This window comes from Falco rusticolus, chromosome 7, assembly GCF_015220075.1.
Source record: "Falco rusticolus isolate bFalRus1 chromosome 7, bFalRus1.pri, whole genome shotgun sequence".
Classification (NCBI taxonomy): Eukaryota; Metazoa; Chordata; class Aves; order Falconiformes; family Falconidae; genus Falco; species Falco rusticolus.
The window spans coordinates 756,244-778,286 of NC_051193.1; the positions used below are offsets into that span (position 1 = coordinate 756,244).

The window sequence follows — 22,043 nt, forward strand, 5'->3', positions numbered from 1 at the left end:
ACAATACAGACTTTGTTTTTAATTTACACGCAGCAGACTTATAAATTACTTAAAAAAATGTCCATTAAAAATAATAATAATGAACAGCACGCAGCCCCTCTCCGTTCCAGTAGTAAGTACATTCATGCCACTCTGGGAAACGCCGGCTTTGCCCCCACATCCAGCCCCTCACCAGGGGGAGGGCTGGGGGCTGCCCGGGGACCCTGGGACCCCTCGTCCCCCACCCAAGTCCCGGGGGCCCCCACACTGACTGCCAGCCCAGCTCCTGCCAGGGTCTCGCACACATGTACATATATATGTCTATATTTCTTTTATATATTTTTTCTTTATATATATACACACACAAATACATTATATATATAAAGAAATATATTTTCTCTATATATATTCTATATATACACTATACATTTATATATATAAAGAAACAGAGATAAAATAAACATTCTTTATATATAGTATATATTTCATATATTTCTCTATATAGAAATACACTGTCTATATACAGAAATATATAAATATATATAAACATATATATTTCTTTATACATACAGAAGAAATACACAAACATATAAAGTAATATATATTCCTTATGTATAGTATATATTTCCTTCATATAATTTCTTTACCTAGAAATATATAAAAATATATATGTAAAGAAATATATATTCTTTATATACAGTATATTTCTTTTATATATTTTTATATATCCAAAATATATAAAAATATATACACAAAGAAATATATATATTCTTTATACATAGTGTATATATATCATATTTCTTTATATATAAAGATGTATTATATATAAGAAATATGAAATATATAAAGAAATATTTATTCTTTATATATATTCTTTTATATATACTTTATAGAGAGAATATATATATTTATATATATTTTCTTTATATATAGAATATATATTCTTTTAAATATATTTTCTTTATATATATAAAATATATATATATAAGGGAAATATATCTCTCTCTCAAATGAAATATACACACACATATATATGTGTTTGGAGGCGCTGCGGAAGCCCTGTCCCTGTGGCTCCCGCGCCGCCGGGGCCAGCAGGCTGTGGCCGGAGGCTCCCCGCTCCCCCTGCCCCCTCCCCCCCAGCCCCCCTGCCCACAGCCTGGCCACTTTGCAGGGATTTCCTGCGGGTTTGGCTGAAGGGCTCCCAAGGGGCTCCCAGGGGGCTGGCTCTGGTGGGACACCGGGCGCTCCTGCTGTTTCCAGCTCTGGGGGTTGGGGTGGGCCCCCAGGAGCTTTCACTTTCACAGCCACCACTCACCTTCCCAGCACATCCCGGGTCGGTCCCCAAATCCCTGGGTTTACATCTGGAGATGGTAAAATCCCATTTTCCCTATGGATGGGGGATGACTGTCTTGGTCTTTTGCTTTGCTCCTGGGATGCAGCGACCAGCCAGACACTGCTCCCATGCCCTCACTCTCCCTGCGGCATATATTGCTTTTCCCCATTGGAAAAAAAACCAAAACCAAACAGAAAAAAACAAAAGTAAAAAAAACCCCAAACCAAAAAGCAACAATAAATAAACCATCCCTCAAAAGAAACGGCCCTTTGGGCAGAGGGAGAGGGGACAAAAGGGTGGCTCAGTTAAACCCGGGGATGTGGGAATGCCTGACAAAATACAAAATTATCAGGAAAACTCCATTTTCCTGCATTTTCCCTCTTTGCAGTGGTGTTTTGGGAAAGGATGAGCCTCAACCTGTGACGCCCAGCCTATATGACAGGATGTATCCAGCCTTCATTAATCTAATTAGCGCCCTGGGGCTCCTAATTTCACCTTTCCAGAGATTCTCCTGTACCTAGAGCTTCTCTGGGTACCATCGAGGGTGACTATGATGATGATGATACAGGAGAGATTAAGAGCTGAGTCATTAGCTAGTGTTGCTAATTAATCTTATCATGGGCACGGCTTTGAAATCATGGGGATTTCTTGTTCAAAATAAAACTCAATATATAGAGCAAGGTGGTAGCGGCAGTGATGGACAGTGACACTGATGGTGACACTGGCAGGACGGCTCAGCCCATCGCTTCCCTCCTCCCCAGCCAAAAAATAATAATAATTAAAAAAAAAAAAAGTAGTTCTGTCTGGGGAAAAATATTAAAAAAAAAAAATATATATTTACAAGAAACTCCAGTAACCGGCATATAAACAAATATAGCTTCAAGTAGTCCTTGATTATTATTATTATTATTTTTTAATACTGATGGTCTCCAAAAAAAAAAAAAAAAAAGAAGAAAGGTGGTTAGGTCACATTAAAAAATAAAATAAAAAAAAATAGAGTGATTTTTGGCAGATTTTAACGCTTTTCCATGCGCTTGGCGTTGGTGTGGATGAGGTGGTTAAAGCACGGAGGGCTTGGCTGGCTGGAGTGGAGCCGGCATTGGCTTGGGATGCTCCCACAGGATTTTTAGGATTGGTTTTCTCCTACTGACAGCAACGGCGATTCAGTACAAGGATTTGGCAGCACGATGCTCCGAGACATGGGATGCTCTGAAGGGAAAGGTGCAGGGGCCAGCCAGTGCCCCTCCATCCCTGGTCCAACCCCCCCCCCCACCCCCCGAAGGTCTCAGTCCCCCCCAAACCATTAAGGCCACCGTTAAAACCGTCCCCCACCAGCCTTTTTAATTAAGAATTCCTCCCCCTGGCATTAAGGAGGAAGCCATGGGGAGCGCTGCCGGTGCTGCCGATGGGCAGGATGCGCTCGGGCGTGCACCGCATCCCTGGGACAGAGCATCTCAGACCATGAACTCGTTGCTCCCCAGGAGGACGAGGGGCTGGGTGGTGGCACAGTCAGCCTCGGGGTTCCTCTTGTGTCCCCCCCCCATCCCCCCATCTGGGGGCTCTTTGGTTTTTTGGGGGGAAGTTTTCACACTCTTCAGTTTCTGTTTGCCTTTCTCTGGGTTGAAAGTCCCGCGGGTGGTGAACTGAGGCCGGTCCTCGGGATAACAGAGAGGCCCCACGAAGCCCTCGGGGCTTGCCCGGGTTTCAGGGGGCTCGCCAAGCCCCCCTGCTCTGTAGAAAGGTGATTTGGAGTACATCTGGAAGCGCTTTCGGGGCAGGTGGGGCAAGCAGGAGGTGGATGACTGGGAGGAGGAGGAGATGGAGGCATCGGCTGAGTCTGCTGGGTCCGGCCGCGTCCTGGGGTGCCTTCGCAGCCGGCTCGGCCCCTCTGGCTTGATGGGGCGCAGGGAGGTAAGTGCTATGCTTCTCTCTGCGTGGAGGGAAGGATCACCGCAGGATTAACACCCTGAAAACACCCAGCATCTCGGTGCAGCTTCCCGGGGACACAAGCCATGAAGCCAGGACAATATTCCCAGCATCTCATCAGAGGTAGCACCACCTGGGATGACACACTTGATGGAGGAGTGCTCACCTCACCAAACCCTGGGTGCTACCACCCACCTCCCCAGGTCCATAGGCCTTAACCCTGAACCCTGCTCTTTACACCCATTTACATTCTCTGCAGGCAAGAAAAACCAAACAGATGCCCCCTGAAGCTATAGAGAAACCTAACCTAGTGGAAGGTGTCCCTGCCCATGGCAGGGGGGTTGGGCGAGATGATCTTTGAAGGTCCCTTCAACCCAAACCATTCTGTGATAAACCCCAGAACGCCTGGATATACCTGAGCGATCAGAGATGGCTCCTTCGGATTCAAAGTTCAGATTTTCAGAGCTGTCGGCAGTGCCGATGGAGGCTTCAGATTCGAGGGTTTCATCGTCGGAGGCGCGGGGCTCCAGTGTCAGCATCTCGAACGTCAGCTCCTCCCTGCCAAAACAAACCCAGTGCCATTGACCCAACGGGACCAAGAAGGTGGGGAGGAGAAAGGGATGCACGTACACCAAGAGACCATGGAGGGATTGAGTCCTCCAGGTCTCCCTGGAGCAGCATGTCAACCACATGATGTCAAGCAACATCCATAGGTAACCTATAGCTAGGGGACATGGCTGGGACCCTTGGCCACACTCACTTTTCTTTCTGCAGGCTCTCAATCTGCTCAGTCAGCACCTTCTCCTCCTGCTGCATGGCCATTTGCTGCTGCTCTGTCACCTCCATCTCCATGGCTTCCTCGCTGCTCATGGTCTCCTCGGGGACATCTGTTACCACAGGCAAGCGCACAGCAACAGGAGATGTCGGGCTGGGGTAGGCACCACGTCGCACACGTCCTTTGCCCTGAAGAGAAACAACAGTTTCACTACCAATAGCCAAGGTAGTTTTGCAAACATCTCAGGTGCCAACCACACTGCACTCCTGATGAGTGAAGACGACGGCCCTGGCCATCAGTCCTCAGTGCACTGCCGGCGGTCACACTCAGGACCCTCTGAAATCTCACCCCAGGCTGGGAGAAGTACCAGAAGGACTCAACACATTGGAGGGAATGAGGATGGAGGTGGTGAGGGTGGAAGTGGTGAGGATGGAGGTGGTGAGGATGACACTGATGGACCAAGCGCAACTTGGACTTCCAAGCAAGCCCAGCTGGCAGCAGGATGGGTTTCCGCAAAGCCCACAGCCTGTGCGATAAGAAGCTTGACCTGCCAGGTGGCCGTGTTGGCTTTGGGTGGGAGCATCACCAGGACTTTGACTTCAGGGCACCTGGCTCTCACTTTACAGTTTGATTGTGTCTCACATCCTTCCCTTGCCCACCCTTGGTATTTACTGAGCATCAAAGGGTCTCCTCTCCACTGACTCCTTCAGCAAACTGTAACTCACACCTAATCATGCTCTGATCTCATGTATATGAGATCCAGAAATCAAGACCACCTCCAGTTGGCCGTTATAAGACAACAAATGTGAATTTTTGTGTGCACAGTTAAATGGGGAGAATTAATGCAGCTCTGAAGAACTATCTAGTTTTTTAAATATTAAAAGCGGCAATGAAAAAGGACTCAACGGGGGTAGTATGTACAGAGGAATACTACACATGCAGCCATTTTAATCTTTTGAGGACCAGCTCTACAGATCTGCTCCACGGAGTAGAATAAAAAAGATGGATTTGGGGGGATGAGGGACATCACAGACATTAAAAAAGCTTTTACCTTAACCACTGTCATACCCAGACACATCTCATCTTCCAAAGATCCTGAACTGATCAGGACTTAGGTGTCGACCAGTCCCAGTAGTGTCCATCACTTGCTGCCTCCTCCTGACAACCATCACCCAGGATGAACCTGCATCTCCTTGTGGCTGAATTGCTCATTGCAGCGCAGCTTTTCTCCCTGTAGGACTATTTAAACCCTGCAGCTGCGGCATCCCTGGGTCTTCCTGATAATCCAAGTGCCCACAGCAGGTTTGCAGGGTAGAGGAAGCTCCCTTTTTTCTTTAAAAGTCAGGTTTGCTCCACTTTACCCCTTTCATCTTCTAATGTCACTTCTCACAGACCTTTCCTTGGCAGCAAAGCCGCTCCTGTGCTCCAGTGTTCTGACACCACCTTCTTCTGTGGGCTCCTGAGCTGAAGCACAGCTACTTGAGTCCTATTAGCCAAAATGCCTGAGATCCCAAAGATCTCACCGGTCCATGGACTTAAGGTGCTTGCAAAACACTGGCGTGCTTGCAAAACAGCATCAGGAGAGCAGAGCTTGAATTTTGCTCTTTGTCCCCTGACCCTTGCAGATGTTGAAGGATGGGGAGAAGCGCTGTGGGCTGAAGCTGGTGGGAAGGGAAAGAGCCCCACAAGCATCCCCAAAAGCCTGCAAGGCACCTTTCTCACCCATCACGGTCTCACTGGGAACCCAGACCCAAGCTGATGGACTTGGGGAATACAAGGGCTGCTGAACCCCTCCCAATTCAAACCTGGGTGTCCTGACCTGGTGTTCAAGGTGGGGGTGGTGCTCCTCCTCCAAGAAGGTGGAGGAGACCTTCAGATGCCTCATGGTCTCCAAGGCATCCAAGTTGAGGGTTTTATCCACCATCTCAAGATACAGCAGCACTGTGAAGGCAACTTGATGCTGGACCGCACCCTGAGCTAGCAGAAATTAGGGTGGGAAAGGATAAGTCAAGCAAAGCAGAAAAAGAGGGAATCACAGGATGGAAAAAGAAAATAAAATAGAAAAAAATCAGTAGGAAGGGGAAAAGGGGTAGGAAGTGTTTTTTTGAGGAGCTGCGTGCAGGGATGGTGGAGCCCTGGCCATCCCAAACTCCTGCCACCTCGGGGACCTGCAGGAAAAAAGGTGGCCCTCAGGAGCAGCACCTGCTTGGGGACCAGACAGGCAACGTCACGGACAATGGCCGGTGGGACGGGGCTGGAATGAGCGGCGGTGACACACAATGGAGGGACACGGCGCCTGGTGCAGGGCGCGCTGCAGTTAATACATACCGGGATTGAACTGCGGGTTATGCTCATAAATCTAACTGCAATTAGTACGGGTTTCTGGATTAGAGAGGAGATGAAAAGGAAAGCAGAAGGTTAGAGTGCACATGCCGTCACCCCTCCAAAAAACCCGATTTTGTTAATTTTTATGTTTTGGTTTTTTCTTTTTTCTTTTTAGCTGGGATGAGCAGCGCAGCTCTGCAGCACCAGCCCCACAACCTTGGCCAGCCCCTGCTTGGATTTCATCCCCAAAAAAGCAGGAGCAACGTGTGCCTGAGGGCCACAGTGGGCAGATCAAAGTGAAGGGGCTGTTCAGCTGCTTAGCCCAAGCCTGGGACGACCACGCTGCACTGAGTCTGTCCCTCTCCTGCAGCCCAACAAGCCAAGCACAGCTTGCAGCCCGCCGGCCCCCTGGGAAGCATGGAAGCTCAATGAGATGGATTTGAGACTCCCAAAAAGGTGGTGAGGGAGCAGAGAGCGCCTTTGGGGAGCTCATTTTGGGTTCAGGTAACGCGACTGAGCGCAAAAAGGGATGGTCCAGGTCTTCCATGGGGCGATGTCAAGCCAGTCAGTGAAAGGCTTGATTCAACCCAGGACCAAACAAGCTCAAATGAAGGTGGAAATGTTGATCAGAAGCATCTGAGCTGGAGCAGCCATATTTCCACAGATCATTCCCACCTCCTTGTGCTTTGCTATGACTCCGTGCAAAGGCTAGAAGCCATCATGGGGCTGAGGGTCCCTGTCCTGAGGGAGATGGTGTGGGAGGTTGCAAGGGGTTTGGAAGGCTGGGAAAAGCAGGAGAAGATAAGGTAGGGTGGCTTCAGGGGCATGGAGAGGACAGGAGGGGACAGAGGTAGCTTTGGCATCTCACCATTGATCTGCGGATCAAAGAGAGGCGGCTCTTGGCTTTGTTCTCTGCAAACTCCAGGCTGTTGATGTCCTTGAGACGAGCCTTGTATTTGTTCATCTGCTCAATGACGATTAATTCTACACAACTAAGAGGGGACAAAACCCAAAAGAAGATAAAATGGGAGGACGAAATTATTTGATCTGAGCTATCTCTGTCTTGCCCACAGATCTGCCCTGATAGAAAGGTATGGAGGGAGAAAGCTCCAGCTGGAAACAGAAGGGTAGTGGAACTTCCCTTAAAAAGAGATAACGGCTGAGCCTGACTGTTTAATGCTGTTAGGAGTGTGTTTGGGGAATAAAATAATCCTTTCCATGTAACAGAATTAGAGGATATGCTATAGCTAAAGTCTAAGGGAGAGGCTACAAAGAAATCACAAAAAATTACAAACAAGTATGAGTGCTCCCACCAGCTGCATCTCCAAGCATGTTCTGGTCTTCAACAATTCTAATACTTACTGGAGGTAAAACCACCTCTTTCAGAAGCTCAGCCCTTCACTGGATGGTTTCCGTTATTATCGCCTCCATTATCTATTTTTAAATCTATTTAATACAAGCCAGACTGCATTTGGGCAAGTGCTTCACTTTTTCTCTGTAAAACCTTTGCAATTATGTCAAATACCTTAAAGAAATCCAAGTATGCCATATTAATATGGCTGCACACCAAATAAGCTCACCTCCTCAAATGAAAAAGACAAAATTAAGTAAGCATAAACATCTGCTTGCCGTGAATGGGATTAAATACAAAACCACATAAGCACAAGCTCCACCTTTTCCTGCTGAGATGTGCTGGGCCAGAGCGCAAGTTCATCTGTTCTCATGGATCCTTCATAGCTTAAAAAATCCCATTCAACAATCTCTTGGGCATTGAGAGAATATGAAATATACTCATGAAGATGCATTTAATACATGTTTATAATTTCCACGCTAAAGCTCTCTATTCTTCAGCTATTTGACCATACAAAGGGCTATCAAGATGTGAGTGGTGACATGGTAATGGTTACGGAGCTGGATCATCCAGCACCACATTCTTACGTGGTTGTTTTACTGATATCCTGAACACTCTGCAGCGGGTCTGTCGTATCGGGGCAGCGGAGGATACAAGGAGCAAAGACGATGGCCAAGGCATTAGCTGACATACGATTGGTCTCTTCTTGGAGGGCAATCCTGAAAAATAGTAGGGATTAAGAGAGAAGTAAGAGGTGAAGGCACCTCCACTGCACCTCTTCCACATGGCTATGGATGAATAGAAAAGTCGACGTTTCTACGGTGCAATCTTGCTCTGCTAGCAAGCACACAGCTCTGCCCCTACCTTTGCTCTGCTCGATGGAGAAAGCCAAATCTGAAGACATCTCAGGTGTTCCCAAGGCAGGCAAACAACTGGTGTGTTCCACCCAAAAAACCTGTCCCCTGCCGTGGCAAGAAGCACCATGGACTCACACACATCACAAGTGACCAGAGTGCTGTGGACGTTGCTTGGCAATACAAGCATCATTTAGAGAAACAGCTCTGGGACCACCTTCTGGGAGGCATGATGGACCTGAAAGCTCTTCCCTTTACCTTGCCCACCTGCTTTTGGCCTCAGCTATTTCAGTGTGAAGGATGCCTGAGCATCCTCCCCTTGCCCATTCCCTGAAGCTGCCCTGGCCCAGCGTACCTCACCAGGTGGAAGATGAGACGCTCCAGGGTGCTGAGATGGGTGCGGGAGAGCTGGTCAATGACCGAATACACTCCCCGCACTGTCTCCTTCCTCTCTTGGAGGCCTGTGGAGAAAGCACCAGCATTTAGGGGTGGCTTCTACTACTTCTTCCTATTTAAAACTACACCTTCTTAACACTCACTTACTTTTACTACTTAAAAGACAGGTCTTCTGGCTAATGGTTTGGGCTAAAATTTGCTGAACCACAATATAAACGTGTGCCACCAAAGGTGAGATCAAACTGCCAGTGGCTTTGTGTAAAAAACACCTTATAGCCAAAAATCAGTCTTTGAAACCAGGTAAATATAATTTGGCGAAATCAGGTGGTTTGGGCCTAAGGAGTAAATAAAAAGTCTGGCACAAAAAGTGGCCACTGCTTCTCTCTGCCAAGGGAACGGCGCAGCAAAGGAGGCTCCTTACCCATTGCCCGCAGAAACTCCTCATAAAGCTCGAAGGTCATGAGAGGGTTGGGCAGATCTCGGAGCCACTGCTTGAACACGCTGGCGATGACGTGGATGTTGTAGTCGTCTAAATTTACATTATCGATATCTGAGTTCAGCAGCAGATTGAGGAAAAAAAAAACCACAACGAGGCAGCGATCAATATGAAGCCTTTAGCGAACCTTTAAAGGTCCCTTCTAACCCAAAGCTACTCCTCTACAACAGAAAATGATCACGTGCCACCCCAAAGCCACACTGCCGTTAATGGCAAGAAATACAGCACCTTATTTCAGCTCCATGTGCTAAAATTAGAGAGGAATGCATTTTCCAGGGCAAGTAAGGTGAGACCAGGATTTCTTTTCTTGCTGGCATCAACTGCTATGGTGTAAGACAGCATTTTCCTTCAACTAGAATGACTTTTTCATGTATTGTACCCAAAAAAGCATGAGTTGGTGACCTGAGTTTTGGTTTAAGATGTGAAAGCATCACTCGCACAGCCTGCAGTTACGGAAGGTAGGACCACTCCCTTGTTTTGTCCTGATGAAGCATCCCACCATCCTTACATCCAACCTTTGCTGTTGCAGAGATTTTTCTCCCCATGTGGGGTTTTTTCCATCCTTTTACCTGTATCGAGTCCTTGCCGCAGCTCCTTGATCTTGTTGGTGGACCCTGATTTTCTGTAAATGCCTTCTGTGTACAGCCCATGCATTTCGATGTAGTTGATGAGCTTCTCCACCAGTACTGGCACTGCACGCTCCTCACTGGTCAACCGGGAGAGCTCCACGCCGAACTGCCGGGATGACAGCTCGGGGTCATACTGAAGATGAAAAGAAAAAATGGTTTAAAATCCTTTTAGGAAGCAATGCCAGTGCAACACTTTGATCCAGCTGCTATTCAGACTTCTTCAGCTGATCCAGGTGACCTGCAAGTCAGTCTAACGAAGCAGGACAGGACTGCCAGCAATGCACGTCTTGCAATTCTAGATCAGTTTCTGGACATGCACTTGAAGCCATACAAGTTTGGATTTTCTTTAACTACCCCACCGTGGTTATATTATAAGCCCGTCAGAGCCAATGCAGCTGGTCACAGTCACCCCGCAAGGAGGATGCATGAAGCAGAACAGGTAAATCTGTCTCTGGGGTACTTAGATCAACTCACATCATTGGCAATTAAAAAATGCCTGTGAATGAACATGATGCCAAAATCAGAGCATGAAAAAACCCAAGTACATCTGTCAGGAGAGACCCTTGCTAGCTACAAATGTTCACTGAAGATTTGATATCCGGCAAATTCTAATGCAGACAAAGTCCTCCTGCACAGCAGATTCTGGATGGGAAAAGTCAAAAGACCCAATGAAATTTTGACACAAATGCCCTGGCCCCAGCAAAAGGAACGTGAGATGGCACACGCTGCAGCCCATCATCAGCAAGACAGTGGTGACCACAACCCAGGTCACAGCTCCCCTTATAACCACTCCTGCATCTTTGTTGCCATCCTTCCACTGATCTTGTCAACCTTATGACATGATGTGGGGAAAATGCCCATGCTGTTTCATGCTCTATGGACCCCCCTCCCCCCTCCCCAGGAGCATCTGAACTCAGCTAACAGTTGAAATTCATCAACTGCTGTTCAACCAGCCTGCTTGGCTGCTAAAAACCATCAGCAAATGGGATACCACAAAACCCATGTGCTACTTCACTCAAATCAAGTAGCTCTGAGATGAGGACCAAGCATGGGTGAAAGCAATTCTATGGCCATCGAGAGAGATGAGCTTGGTGTTTGCTCGCGTTCCCACAAATGTGGAGAAATAGATCCAGTCTGGGACAAGGCTAACAGTTAAAAAATCAACAGCTGCCAGAAAATACAGACCTCTTTCTCAAAGCGTAATAGATGGTTTGTAGCTCCCCTTTGCTGAAAACAACTCTAAAAATGTTAACCCACCAAGCACAGACAAACCAGAGCCCTCCTAGAGAAGGACCTCCAACTATCCAAGTGGAAAACTGCCACAGAGACACAGTGAAGTTGCTTCTTTGGGTACAGAACAAAAAAAATTCCTTGTGCAGAGAAACCCCAAGAAACAAGAAGGCTCCAAGCATCTCTGAAAAAAAAAAAAATAGTCAGAGATCTCATTGAACTTCCCAGATTTTAGAGCAGAAACTCTTATAAGGCATTCCCAGCTCCTGCAGAAATACTTCCAGAAAGGGAAAGTGTAGCAAAAATACCGTATATATTCAAATCACAAATATATTCAAATATATATATATATATTCAAAGTATATATTCAAATTATTTCTTGGGAAAAATGTAATCATGCAGCTTTATGGAGGCTGCATATCATGGAGGCTGTTTTCCCCTGAGAAGCCTCCTAGGGAGCTGATAAAGCTTTGCAGACATTATTATCCTGGCTGTATTGTCTGTCTTTTGGGCACAAAATAAACTATTTAAAAGAAAAATCACCAAATCTTGATGATTAATTGTTAGCTGTGGTGACCTGCTGCATTCATTCACTGTCTTCTGTACCCTTACACCCAGCAAATAATATTTAATTCCCCTCTAAGGAGCACAAGTGAGTGCTTGAGCATCCTCCACCCACGCTTCCTCACTCAGCTGTAGTGCCACTGCTGTTTGGGGACTGCGCTATAAGCTGAACAGGGACCAGTGGGGTGAAGAATAGCCCGTATTTCCAAGAATAACCCCACATTTCCAAGTCCCTCAAAGCTATCAAATGAGGCAACTTTCTATTATGCAGTGTGGGATACTGCAAGGTGGGATACAACGTGGGAACATCACTGCAGCATCTGCTGCATGACTGGGCAGATGTATAATGATACATCGCTGGAGAAACCTCAAGTATCTCTGGTCCAAGCTCCTGCTCGAAGGAGGGCTATTGCCAGCATTATAGCAAGCTGCGTGCCTGCGAACATTTTTTATACAAGCTTGGGATCACCATCTGAAAGGTATTTAATGAAAGAAAAGAAGACATTTACCTTTTTGGAGCACTTGGTTGTGGTTTTAAGACAGCACTTCTTGTGACAGGCATATTTACATACTGTAACGAAGAAAAATAGTATTTAGTAATCCAAAAAGTCATATTGCTAGAGAAATATGAATGTATACAAATTAAGTAGCTCCTCTTAGGACTAGGAGGTCAAAAGCACTTTGAATTTGCAGTTTCCACGGGCCAAGACTATATTAGATCCTCTCAAACAAAAAACCAAACCAAAAAAAAAGCCTTTAGTTAGAAAGGTCTCATATTTAACTCCTTGAAACATTAAAAAAACCCTGATACATCGAAGCAGAAAATAATCCATGACTCACTCTGAGCTATCAGACATGGATACCCTCAAAGTGGTTGGAAATAGCACCTAATCTGTATTCTTCCTGCACTGGACATCAGCCTGAAATACCCCAGGGCTGATACTTCCAACCTAATCAAAGAAATGCTGGAAAAACCAAAGTGATGTGTCAATTTTTCCCATTGGTCCTCCTCTATTTTCCTGATCTCCCCTCAAATTCACATGCCTAGAGGTCGAATGGGCTAAGCCAAATTAATTCATCATGGTCACAAGACATCCCACAGGCATCCTATGGGCAGAAGCCACAGGGCCGGTTTGCCATACCCAGCTCTACCGTCCTTCTTACCATGACGCTTAAATATGGTTTGACCACATGGGATGACTGTATGACCTTATGGGATAAGAGATGTAATAAAAAGCTCCCATGCATAAAACTAACTGTACCATGAGGACTGGAAGGCCTGCTGGGATGGACTTACGAGTTGGCTTCAGAAACCCTTCAGATCTGTCCCAACAACTCTTCTAATGTGAAAACCTCCAAATTATTTGAGAGCAAAACCCTTTCAAAATCCAAAACTTCATCACTGTGATACAAGCACATGAAAAAAGACCAAAGAGAGCATGCTTACATTTACAAACAGAAGCCCTGTCCATTATCCAGATCAAGGAGGAACAATATTCACAATAGGTGGGGATGCTGTACTGGGTCGCCTTAAAAATGTGACCGTTGTGCTCTTCCACCTGCGATGATAAAGGTTGGGTGGTAAGAAAAAGGAGATGAGTGCTTAGTCTGCTGCAAAACAGGAAGATGAACACTGTCAGACTCCAACTTCTAACTGTTACTTGCTTTTATTTGCTATTTTTGTTTCCTTTTCAGCCCAATAACCTCATACACAACCCAAACAGACAACGAGCCTGTATGGGAACCAAACCATCATGCAGGCAGGTTAGAAACTGTTTGACTGAGGTTGACTGGTCAACTTCTCCATGTTAAGAAGATCTGTGCATCCATGGCCCCTTTTTGCTCTGCACCTGCATCCTTCATAGTATTATCATATCCTTTAGGAAAAAAGGAGATGCAATCTCCTACATCTCTGATATTTGAGATGTAAAACACACACTGTTAAGTTTATGCGGAAACCCAGAAGAACACTTCGTTTCACTCTGAGTTCCTCTATAATAAGGCTTGACATTACATTTACAGTCTTGACTGATGTAGGATGTGTTTTCAGAGAACAACCTACAATGACCCTTGACCAAGCAAACCCAATCCACCTCATCCATCTTTCTAGCATGTCCTTTCACGGCTGCGTATTCATCAATGTCCAGATCTCCACACAGGATGCACCATGAGCAGGTCTCTTTATCACGTGTCATTGTGGCCACAAGGACATTAGTTTTCTAATGCACAGGCACAGAGTGCTCAACTCACCACATCTGCTTCCTTTTTTCTTCTCTTTTTTCGTTCTGTTTTTGGCACCTGGTATTAGAAAGAGATTTAAGTGTATTTACAGGCAATTTCCCCAGGTAAAGCGTACAGAGGGCTCGTATCTAATGTTGCCCACTGCTTTCCAGCCCAGTCCTCCAGTACACCTGCAGCCCCAGGAGAGTCACTCTAGAAGACTCACCTACAGATCACCCCATTTTCAGAAATTCCCTGGACAACTGTCCACATCTTCACCTCAGAGCTGAGACTAGCTGCTGCTCTAGCTCCAAGTCCAGCATCAGTGACCAAAAGCTCTCCTATCTCATGCAAGACATCCAAGAAAAATGTGGCACATCACTGCAGCTGGAGCCGATGCTCAGCCTGCTTCAAAGAAAACCATCCTGGAGACGAGCCTGGGGAAGACTCGGAGCAGAAGAGCCTAAAGATGGGACATTTGTACAACAAACGCCATCTCCCAAGCCCAGCCTGAGACCCTGTGGTTGTCCTTGCAGATAATACGGAGCAGAAAGCGAGGAGATCATGTCTGTGAAAGGGACACTGCAACTGAAAAACCACACCTGGACCCCAAGGACAGCCACTGCCCATGTCCCCTTCTCCTGCAACCCAACTGATAGCGAAGTATGCAGTCAAGAGACAAGGAAAGCTTGTATCTCTTCTGCTTCCCTCAAAGCTTGCATCTATTCCATTTTCCCTCAAAAACCCCAGACCCCCACAACACTAAAAAAGCAGCACCAGGAGCTACCTTTCCAACCACCCGCATGCGCTTGCGGCTTTGCCCTGGGGACAACGTTTACACGTTGGCATTGGCCAAGGCCCAGCTCAGCCCAGGTGTGAACTGGGCTTTGCAAGCCCAGTAAAATGCACTCAATGAATCATGCCTGTGTGCCACCTGACGTCCACCTCAGCTTAAAGCAGAGAAGACCACAGAGGTTCCCATGTGCCTACAGAGAGCACGACTCCACAGAAAGACAGTTCCCAGATCTTCAAAGGGCTTAAGAAAAGTGCCAACTACCTTCACTGCCGTGTAGTCCAGGGGTTTGTACTCTATCATATATTCATCCAGGAAGACTTTGAAGGTGTTGACCCAGACTTTAACTGGAGACTCACTCCAGTCCCTCTGCTCAAGTCTCATGGTCTTCTCCAGAATCTGCTCGAATAAGGCGTAAAGGTCCTTATAGCGGATGCTTTTCCCATCATCCATCTTTTAAGGAAACAGAAGCAAAAAGAAAAGTGATTTTTATACACCCCAGACTGCCTATTCTGCTCCAGACAACTATTTCAGCCTGACCGGCTTCCAACTGCTTGGGGAAAGTCCAAGTATGGTTAAAAGAAGGAAAAAAGGATCATCTAGTAGAGACTTGTTTCATGACCTTTGGCAGGTTGGCTTCTCAGTGCGCAGAGCAGGAGGATGTTAAGCATCAGCTCAAGTTTCTGAGGGAACTTTTTGTACATTCTGGGCAATAAAATAACTTTTTTTGATCATCGTGATCACAAGCCATAGTAATCATTGCTCAGATTCCCAAGCAGCAGAAAAGCAGAGCTTCAGGTGGCTCAGATGTCTCCACCATTGCAAATGTAACACAAAGGCACTTGGTCTGGCAAATAGGGGTTTGCTGATGTACTGTCACCTCCCACTTGGCTGGGAGCAAGCTGTAACAGGAGATCAGAAATCTCCACTCAACGTATATTGAGAGCTAGCTGATGAGGAAGAGTTATTCCAAATTTACAGCTCATGGGACTGAATACAAAGGAAGAGCATCCATCCTTTGGATGAGCAGACCAGGAATGGAAGGCTTGGCAACATCTCCACCACCAGGAGGACCCAGAGCATCTCATTTCTCCTGGAGGTGGAAGTTCTCAGCCATCATCTGATCACTTACCGCCAACGCCGAGGAGTAAAAGCTGAAGATATTTTGCCGGAATTCCTTCAGCGCTTTCTTGAACACAACATCCACCAGTGTGTCTTTCTTGCTGTCCTCATTATCCAGTTCGTTCATCTGGAAAACCAAAGGAGTTTATGCACCCATGCCACTTTTGCTGTGGCAGAGCACCATGTGAGATGAAGCAGCCCTAACGAGCAGCTGCTCCACCATGGGCAGATGATGTTAATAATGATTACAAGATGGTTTCTCCTGTGTGTAAACTAGAAACACGAGCATTTCCCTGCAGCCTTCAACTCCTGCTCTCCCAGGTCACCCACTTCTGATGCCACCAGGGGCAGCTCAAAGCAATGGAAGCTCTGAAGCTGCTGTGCTCATGCAGAATGACCACACAGTGCATGCACAGCGTGCCCACCTTTTCTCCTAAGCCTGCCCTGGTGCATGCTGTGCCCCCTTAGATGAATTATTAGTACTGCTACTGCTGCCCTCAGGACAATTTTGGCTTTGCTGCTTCTGTCTGCTCTTTGGGCTCTCTGATAATTTAGTGGAGCAGTGAGGACAGGAGTTACCTTTTTCAGGAGGAACTCATCCATGCTCTTCAAATCGCTAGCGCTTGTTATGATCTGCAGTGAGTCGTTCTGCCATTGCACAGGCTCCAGAGCCACATTGCTGATCTTGACACTGCGCTTGCGTTTCACTTTGGGAGAGGGCTCCTTGTTCTCCTTAAATTCCCGGCGGTAGATACCGGACAGCTCAGGACTCCGTGGGGGGGTGAGGTGGTGAGGACCCAATTCTGCGGGTGATAATTAAAAAGGGGGAAAGAGATTGAAGAGCAGATGAAAAATAGTTCTGCCACTAAAACAGGGAGATGGGCATCAGAATAAATCTGCAGAGGAGAAAAGCACTGTGTGGTACTCATGGGAAGATTAAATGTCATTTCTCCTTCGGTTATTTCCTCTGTCAAGAGGGGAAACATCTGCCCATGTCCAAATGGCTGCCGGGAGGATTAGCAACACTGAATTCCTCCAGGCCTGTTTTGGATCCCACTCTCTAACCTGCTTACTACTATTTTGTGTTGAGGCTGCCCATGAATTCAAGAGATGTGAACCAGCGTGGACATTTGGTATGTCCAGGTTCCCAAACTGTTTTCCCACAGCAGCCTCAATTAGACCCCACCATTATACACGATACTCCCACTTACAGAGACCTATATACAGATACCTATATATATATATATCACCCTATAGATAAGCTGACCTTCCTCAGTTCTGTATCTTTACCCAAGCCCTTATGTATTGGGCTACGCTTGGTTGGAGCATAAAGCCAGATTTGCACTTGCTTTTCCCTCTGCCATGAGGGTGAACACAATTTCTCTGTTCCTTATACCAGCACTGTCACCCCACCACTTACCTTCACCAAGTTGCAAGCCAGGAATCACCTCCCTGCTGGGGGCTTCCTGCTCTGCGTACAGCTCCAGCAGCTCAGACTGGGTAGCAAGCTTCTCCCGTGGGGTCTTCTTCTCCCCCTGCTTTCCCTTTACCCAGAACCTCATCTTGGCTCGCTGAGGCCTGAAAATAAGTTGGGGAAAGAGGAACTGTCTTAACTAGGAAAAAGTCCTTCTACCCAAAACTACCCTGAATCTCCTGGACCTTCAGTGGTGTTTGAGGAGGAGTTAAAGCCACACAACTTCTACTGGGGAAACCAGGTTACTTGTCCTCAGGAAAGGTGAGAAACTCAAGTTTTCACACATGCAATTGGGCGGTGTGGGATGGGACATCTAGCCCATGTCGTCAAAACTTTATCGGGATGTGAGCAGGACACCTCTTCTAACTGGGCATGTGCAGTCATGTAGGAAAGCCGGGACAAGTAACCTGTGGGCTGGATTTGCCCGGTGTAGCTCCAAAGGAGCTGGGGTGGTTCAGCAAGGTGATGGAGTGTAAGGACACAGGAGGGACTTCTTTCTCATCTTCAGCCATGTTTCCTACCTCCCATCTGGAGCCAGGCTCTTCTGCGCAGCTGCCAGCTTCCCGATCTCCCCCTGAGACATGGTTTTGTGCAGTTTCGTTTGGCCATCTCCAGAGGCAAATCGCTGCACCGTCTGTAATGATTCCAAGCATGAAGTGTTTAAAAATGAGACAGCTCTTGGGATGCCAGCTGATTATTTTTTTTCCTAGCAAACAATTACATATTTAATCTGTGACTTTTTTATTTCTATCTGCCTACAGGTGAAAACCTACAGTTCTGACGCGTAGCTACAACTTGAGAAATATTTTAGAAGTCCTAGAAAAGAAAGGCATTTTCCTTGCTCCAGCTCTACGATCTACAATCGTGGTCCAAGCTCCTTTCTCCTTGAGCAACCAACGATGAAAATCAGTGTGCACTAAGTCACAGGTCCTCATAGAACCATTTAGGTTGGAGAAGACCTCTGAGATCATCAAGCCCAACAGTTAACCCAGCGCTGCCAAGCCCATTGCTAAACCATGTCCCTGAGCACCACTGCTGCATGGTTCTTAAACACTTCCATGGATGGTGATGCTACCCCCCCTCCCTGGGCGGGCTGTTCCAGTGCTTGACAATCCTTTCAGTGAAGAAGTTTTTCCCAAGATCCAATCTAAATCCTGGTGCAACTTGAGGCCATTTCTTCTCATCCTGTTGCTTCTTACTTGGGAGCAGAGGCTGACACCCACCTCCCCTACACCCTCCTTTCAGGCAGTTGTAAAGAACAGTAACGTCCCCCCTGAGCCATCCTCCTCTCCAGGCTGACCCCCCCCAGCTCCCCCATCAGACTGGTGCCCCAGCCCCGCTGCCCATCCCTGGACACGCTCCAGCCCCTCCATGTCTCTCCTGCAGTGAGGGGCCCAAAGCCGAACCCAGGATTCCAGATGGGGCCCCACCAGCGCCCAGTATGGGGGGATGATCCCTGCCTGGCCCTGCTGGCCACGCTGGTTTGGACACAAGCCAGGGTGCTGCTGGCCGCCTTGGCCACCTGGGCACACTGGGGGCTCGTGCCCCGCCGCCCCCCCGGGCCCTTCCCCCCTGGCAGCTCCCCAGCCCGGTGCCCTGGCCCGCAGCTGCCTGGGGCTGGTGTGACCTGCGGGCAGGGCCTGGCACGGAGCCCCGGGGGCCCTCAGACAGCGGCCTCGGCCCTGGGGCCTGGCCTGCCCAGCCCCCCCCTGCAGAGCCCCCTGCCCCTGGGCAGATCAACCCCCCAGCTGGGTGTTGTCTGTGACCTGACCAAAGGGGCACCCAACCCCTTGCCCAGATCCTCGATACAGACAGCCCTGGGGAGCAGCACATGTGCCTGGCGCCAGCGGGATGTAGCTCCATCCCACAGCGCCCAGGGCCCAGCCGGCCCCCGGCCTGGTGACGGGCCTGCTCAGGGCAGCAGGAGCCACGTTAGCCACGAGCGAGCGAGCCACGTGCTCCAGGCGTCAAAAGGGACCTGCAGCCACAGGGATTGGTCCCAGCAGAGCTTCCTCCTCCCACTCGTGTTGAGGACTTTACAGAAAAGACGACCAAAGTCTTTGCGCCAAGGTCATGTCAAAATGAAACCTTCAGAAATAAGATTTTGCAGCTCTAATGCAAAGGATCTCCACTTCTGCCACCACTTAAAATGCCCTGGGATCATTTTAAGGGTGAAGTGAATTTGGAATAATTCAGCCTATTGGGATTCCATGAAATAGCCCAGAAACAGCCTTGTTGTATTTAAAAAAACCAGCAATTTTTTGTATTTTTTTTCCAGTTGCAGTCGTGGTTTTGAGGTTGGACTCCTGCAGGAGATTTTCAGCATGAGGAAAGCCGGGAACCAGGTTGTAGGAAAGGATTTGGGAGATGACGGTCAAATCTCTCCTGTGGCTTTCCCATCACCTCCGTGTCTCTGCTGAACGTGCTGTCGTTTTAAGCATATTTTTTCTTCTATTAAAAATATTTCAAATAAAATATAAAAAATATGGGCTGCAGAGGAGTCATATTTATGACATTTACTTGTCTTCAGCGTTTTATTTTTCAAGCCTGGACTAAGCTCTCCATCAGCCATGAGAGGGCAGCACATAAGGCAAAATTGCCACTGGGAAAGAAAGAAACTGCCTAAAACCATCAAAGGGCTTCTTGATCCTGTCACTCTTACATTGAGGTGATGATCACACATAAATTGTGGATGGACATTGGGAAAAAAAACACCTCAAAACCCATAAAAATGATTTCCATGCAGCCCAAACTTACTACTTTTAAAATTACTTATTAAAATAGTCACCCTACCCTCATGATAGTTTTGTTCTTGAGTAATTTCAACCTTTAAATTACTTTCAGTGCTTTGTTCTGTTTTTTTTGTTTTGTTTTGTTTTTTAGAAGTATTTTGTGGGGTAATTTACTCCTTTTTCTGTTTCAAAGCCATTTAAAGCAGACTGGTATTTGCTGACCATGCCAGGCAGGCTAAGGGGATCCCCGGAGCATGCAGAGGTTGCTCTATAGGACACCACATATACTTTTTTTGAAAAAAAATATATATCTACTCTTCAAGCAGATCTAGCATACAGATTTTGGAGTAGAGCAAAGCAAGTGAAACACAGGGCTCATGCAGAAGACTGCGTCAAAATCTTCTGTAATGACCTTTTTACAAAAAATTGGAAGAAGGATTTTTTACCACTACTATTGCCACCTCTTTGCTCTGCCCCAATTCTTGATCTACTGTTGTTCAGCGTTTCCTCTGCTACCACAGCAACCCCTCCAGCTTTTTGAAGTAAGGATTAAAAGGCATTTTTGGCATAAGATCCTTCTGTTTAAGGGACTCCCCTCAAAAGCTCTTAAGAGAAAGGTCCTTGTCTGGGTGGGAGACCTTCTCAGATGTCAAAATAAGCCTCTGCACCAGAAAATCCCCGGGCAGGGAACACCACAAAGCATCACATGTGGGCAAATGCCAATAGCTGCGGGTCTGGACTTGTCCCCTGGTTGAAGAAGGGACTAAATATTTTTCCTCTGAAAGAGCAACCTGTATCTTACCCCTGCCCCCACAAGCCCCACATGTAACCATGGCCAAGCGACTTGTCCCAGCAGGCAGCAGTGCTACGTGCTGCGTTGAAGAGCTTCCCAAAGCGCAGTGCCCCCTCTGAAGGGCTTAGGACGAGATCTTCTTTCAGTGTTGGCCTTCAGGCATGCTTGGGATCTGCTGGCGACAGATACTTGGACTGATGCTTGTCAATTTGCAGCTTTAGTATGGAGGCTGGAGCAAAATTACTGCTTTATTATCCAGGTCCCTCTCTCTAAGAGCCTCTGCTGAAGGAGGATGTATTCAGAAGGTATTTCTGGTGTGGTTTCCCTAAGCAAGGCTTTCCATTTATCTGCCACAGAAAAGCTCTTCAAGCTTAGGTGCAAAACAGGAGCGGTATTAACATGTGCTGACCACAGCTGAGTGCTACTCCTCCCACTCGTACTTGTCTTACCACAAGTTAGGTTAATCCTCGGCTATTCACTAGCCAAAACACCGAGGGCTTGGCCTTGTCAGGAAGCCCTTTAGCCTTAAAGGCACCTTGGAGTAAACCACAACTGGGGCTGGCACCTTACACACTGCTGAGCCTTGGGCTTCAGCTCTGGCTGAAGATGCCTTTGGTCTTTGCTGCTCTGGGATACTGCAGACTTAGGTCAGAAGCATTGGTTTCTGGAGGAGCTCTGCTTACCAGCTGGTGATACACGATCATTGACTTGATGGTCAAGAACCCAAAGGGCAAAACAGGCAGGTTCCTGCCAGCGCAGCTGGTAAGCCATCACATGCTCGACTTCACAAGGTTGCACATGGTCTCTCTTTTGTCTATCCAGCAGCCCTTGGCTGCTGAGCAGCACATTAAAAGAGGCTTTTTTGCAAAGTCGTAGCTGAGGGCAGGAGCTGTATGAATAAGCTATTCACTAGCATGGAAACCAGCCCGCACATGGTGGCTGCCTGACCCATCTTCATATGAGCATCACAAGACACAACGAATGCGTCTACATAGACATCAACCTACATCGGTTTGTACCCAAACCAATATGCACTGACATTGCTCTACCA

General features: G+C 47.3%; 1 protein-coding gene across 1 annotated transcript in view; it reads right to left on the reverse strand.

Annotated features, from left to right (window-relative positions):
* Positions 1-973: 973 nt before the first annotated feature.
* The window catches only part of MYO9A (myosin IXA), a 184,028-nt gene continuing 162,958 nt past the window's right edge, over positions 974-22,043 (reverse strand). Inside the window, 17 exon segments of the mRNA XM_037395109.1 lie at positions 974-3,242; positions 3,654-3,796; positions 3,999-4,201; positions 6,342-6,395; positions 7,207-7,330; positions 8,277-8,408; positions 8,899-9,004; positions 9,361-9,489; positions 10,005-10,197; positions 12,368-12,429; positions 13,306-13,417; positions 14,109-14,156; positions 15,136-15,324; positions 16,004-16,120; positions 16,573-16,796; positions 17,414-17,571; positions 17,989-18,101. Coding sequence (XP_037251006.1) covers positions 2,767-3,242; positions 3,654-3,796; positions 3,999-4,201; positions 6,342-6,395; positions 7,207-7,330; positions 8,277-8,408; positions 8,899-9,004; positions 9,361-9,489; positions 10,005-10,197; positions 12,368-12,429; positions 13,306-13,417; positions 14,109-14,156; positions 15,136-15,324; positions 16,004-16,120; positions 16,573-16,796; positions 17,414-17,571; positions 17,989-18,101 — 2,583 coding nt within the window. The 3' untranslated portion in view covers positions 974-2,766.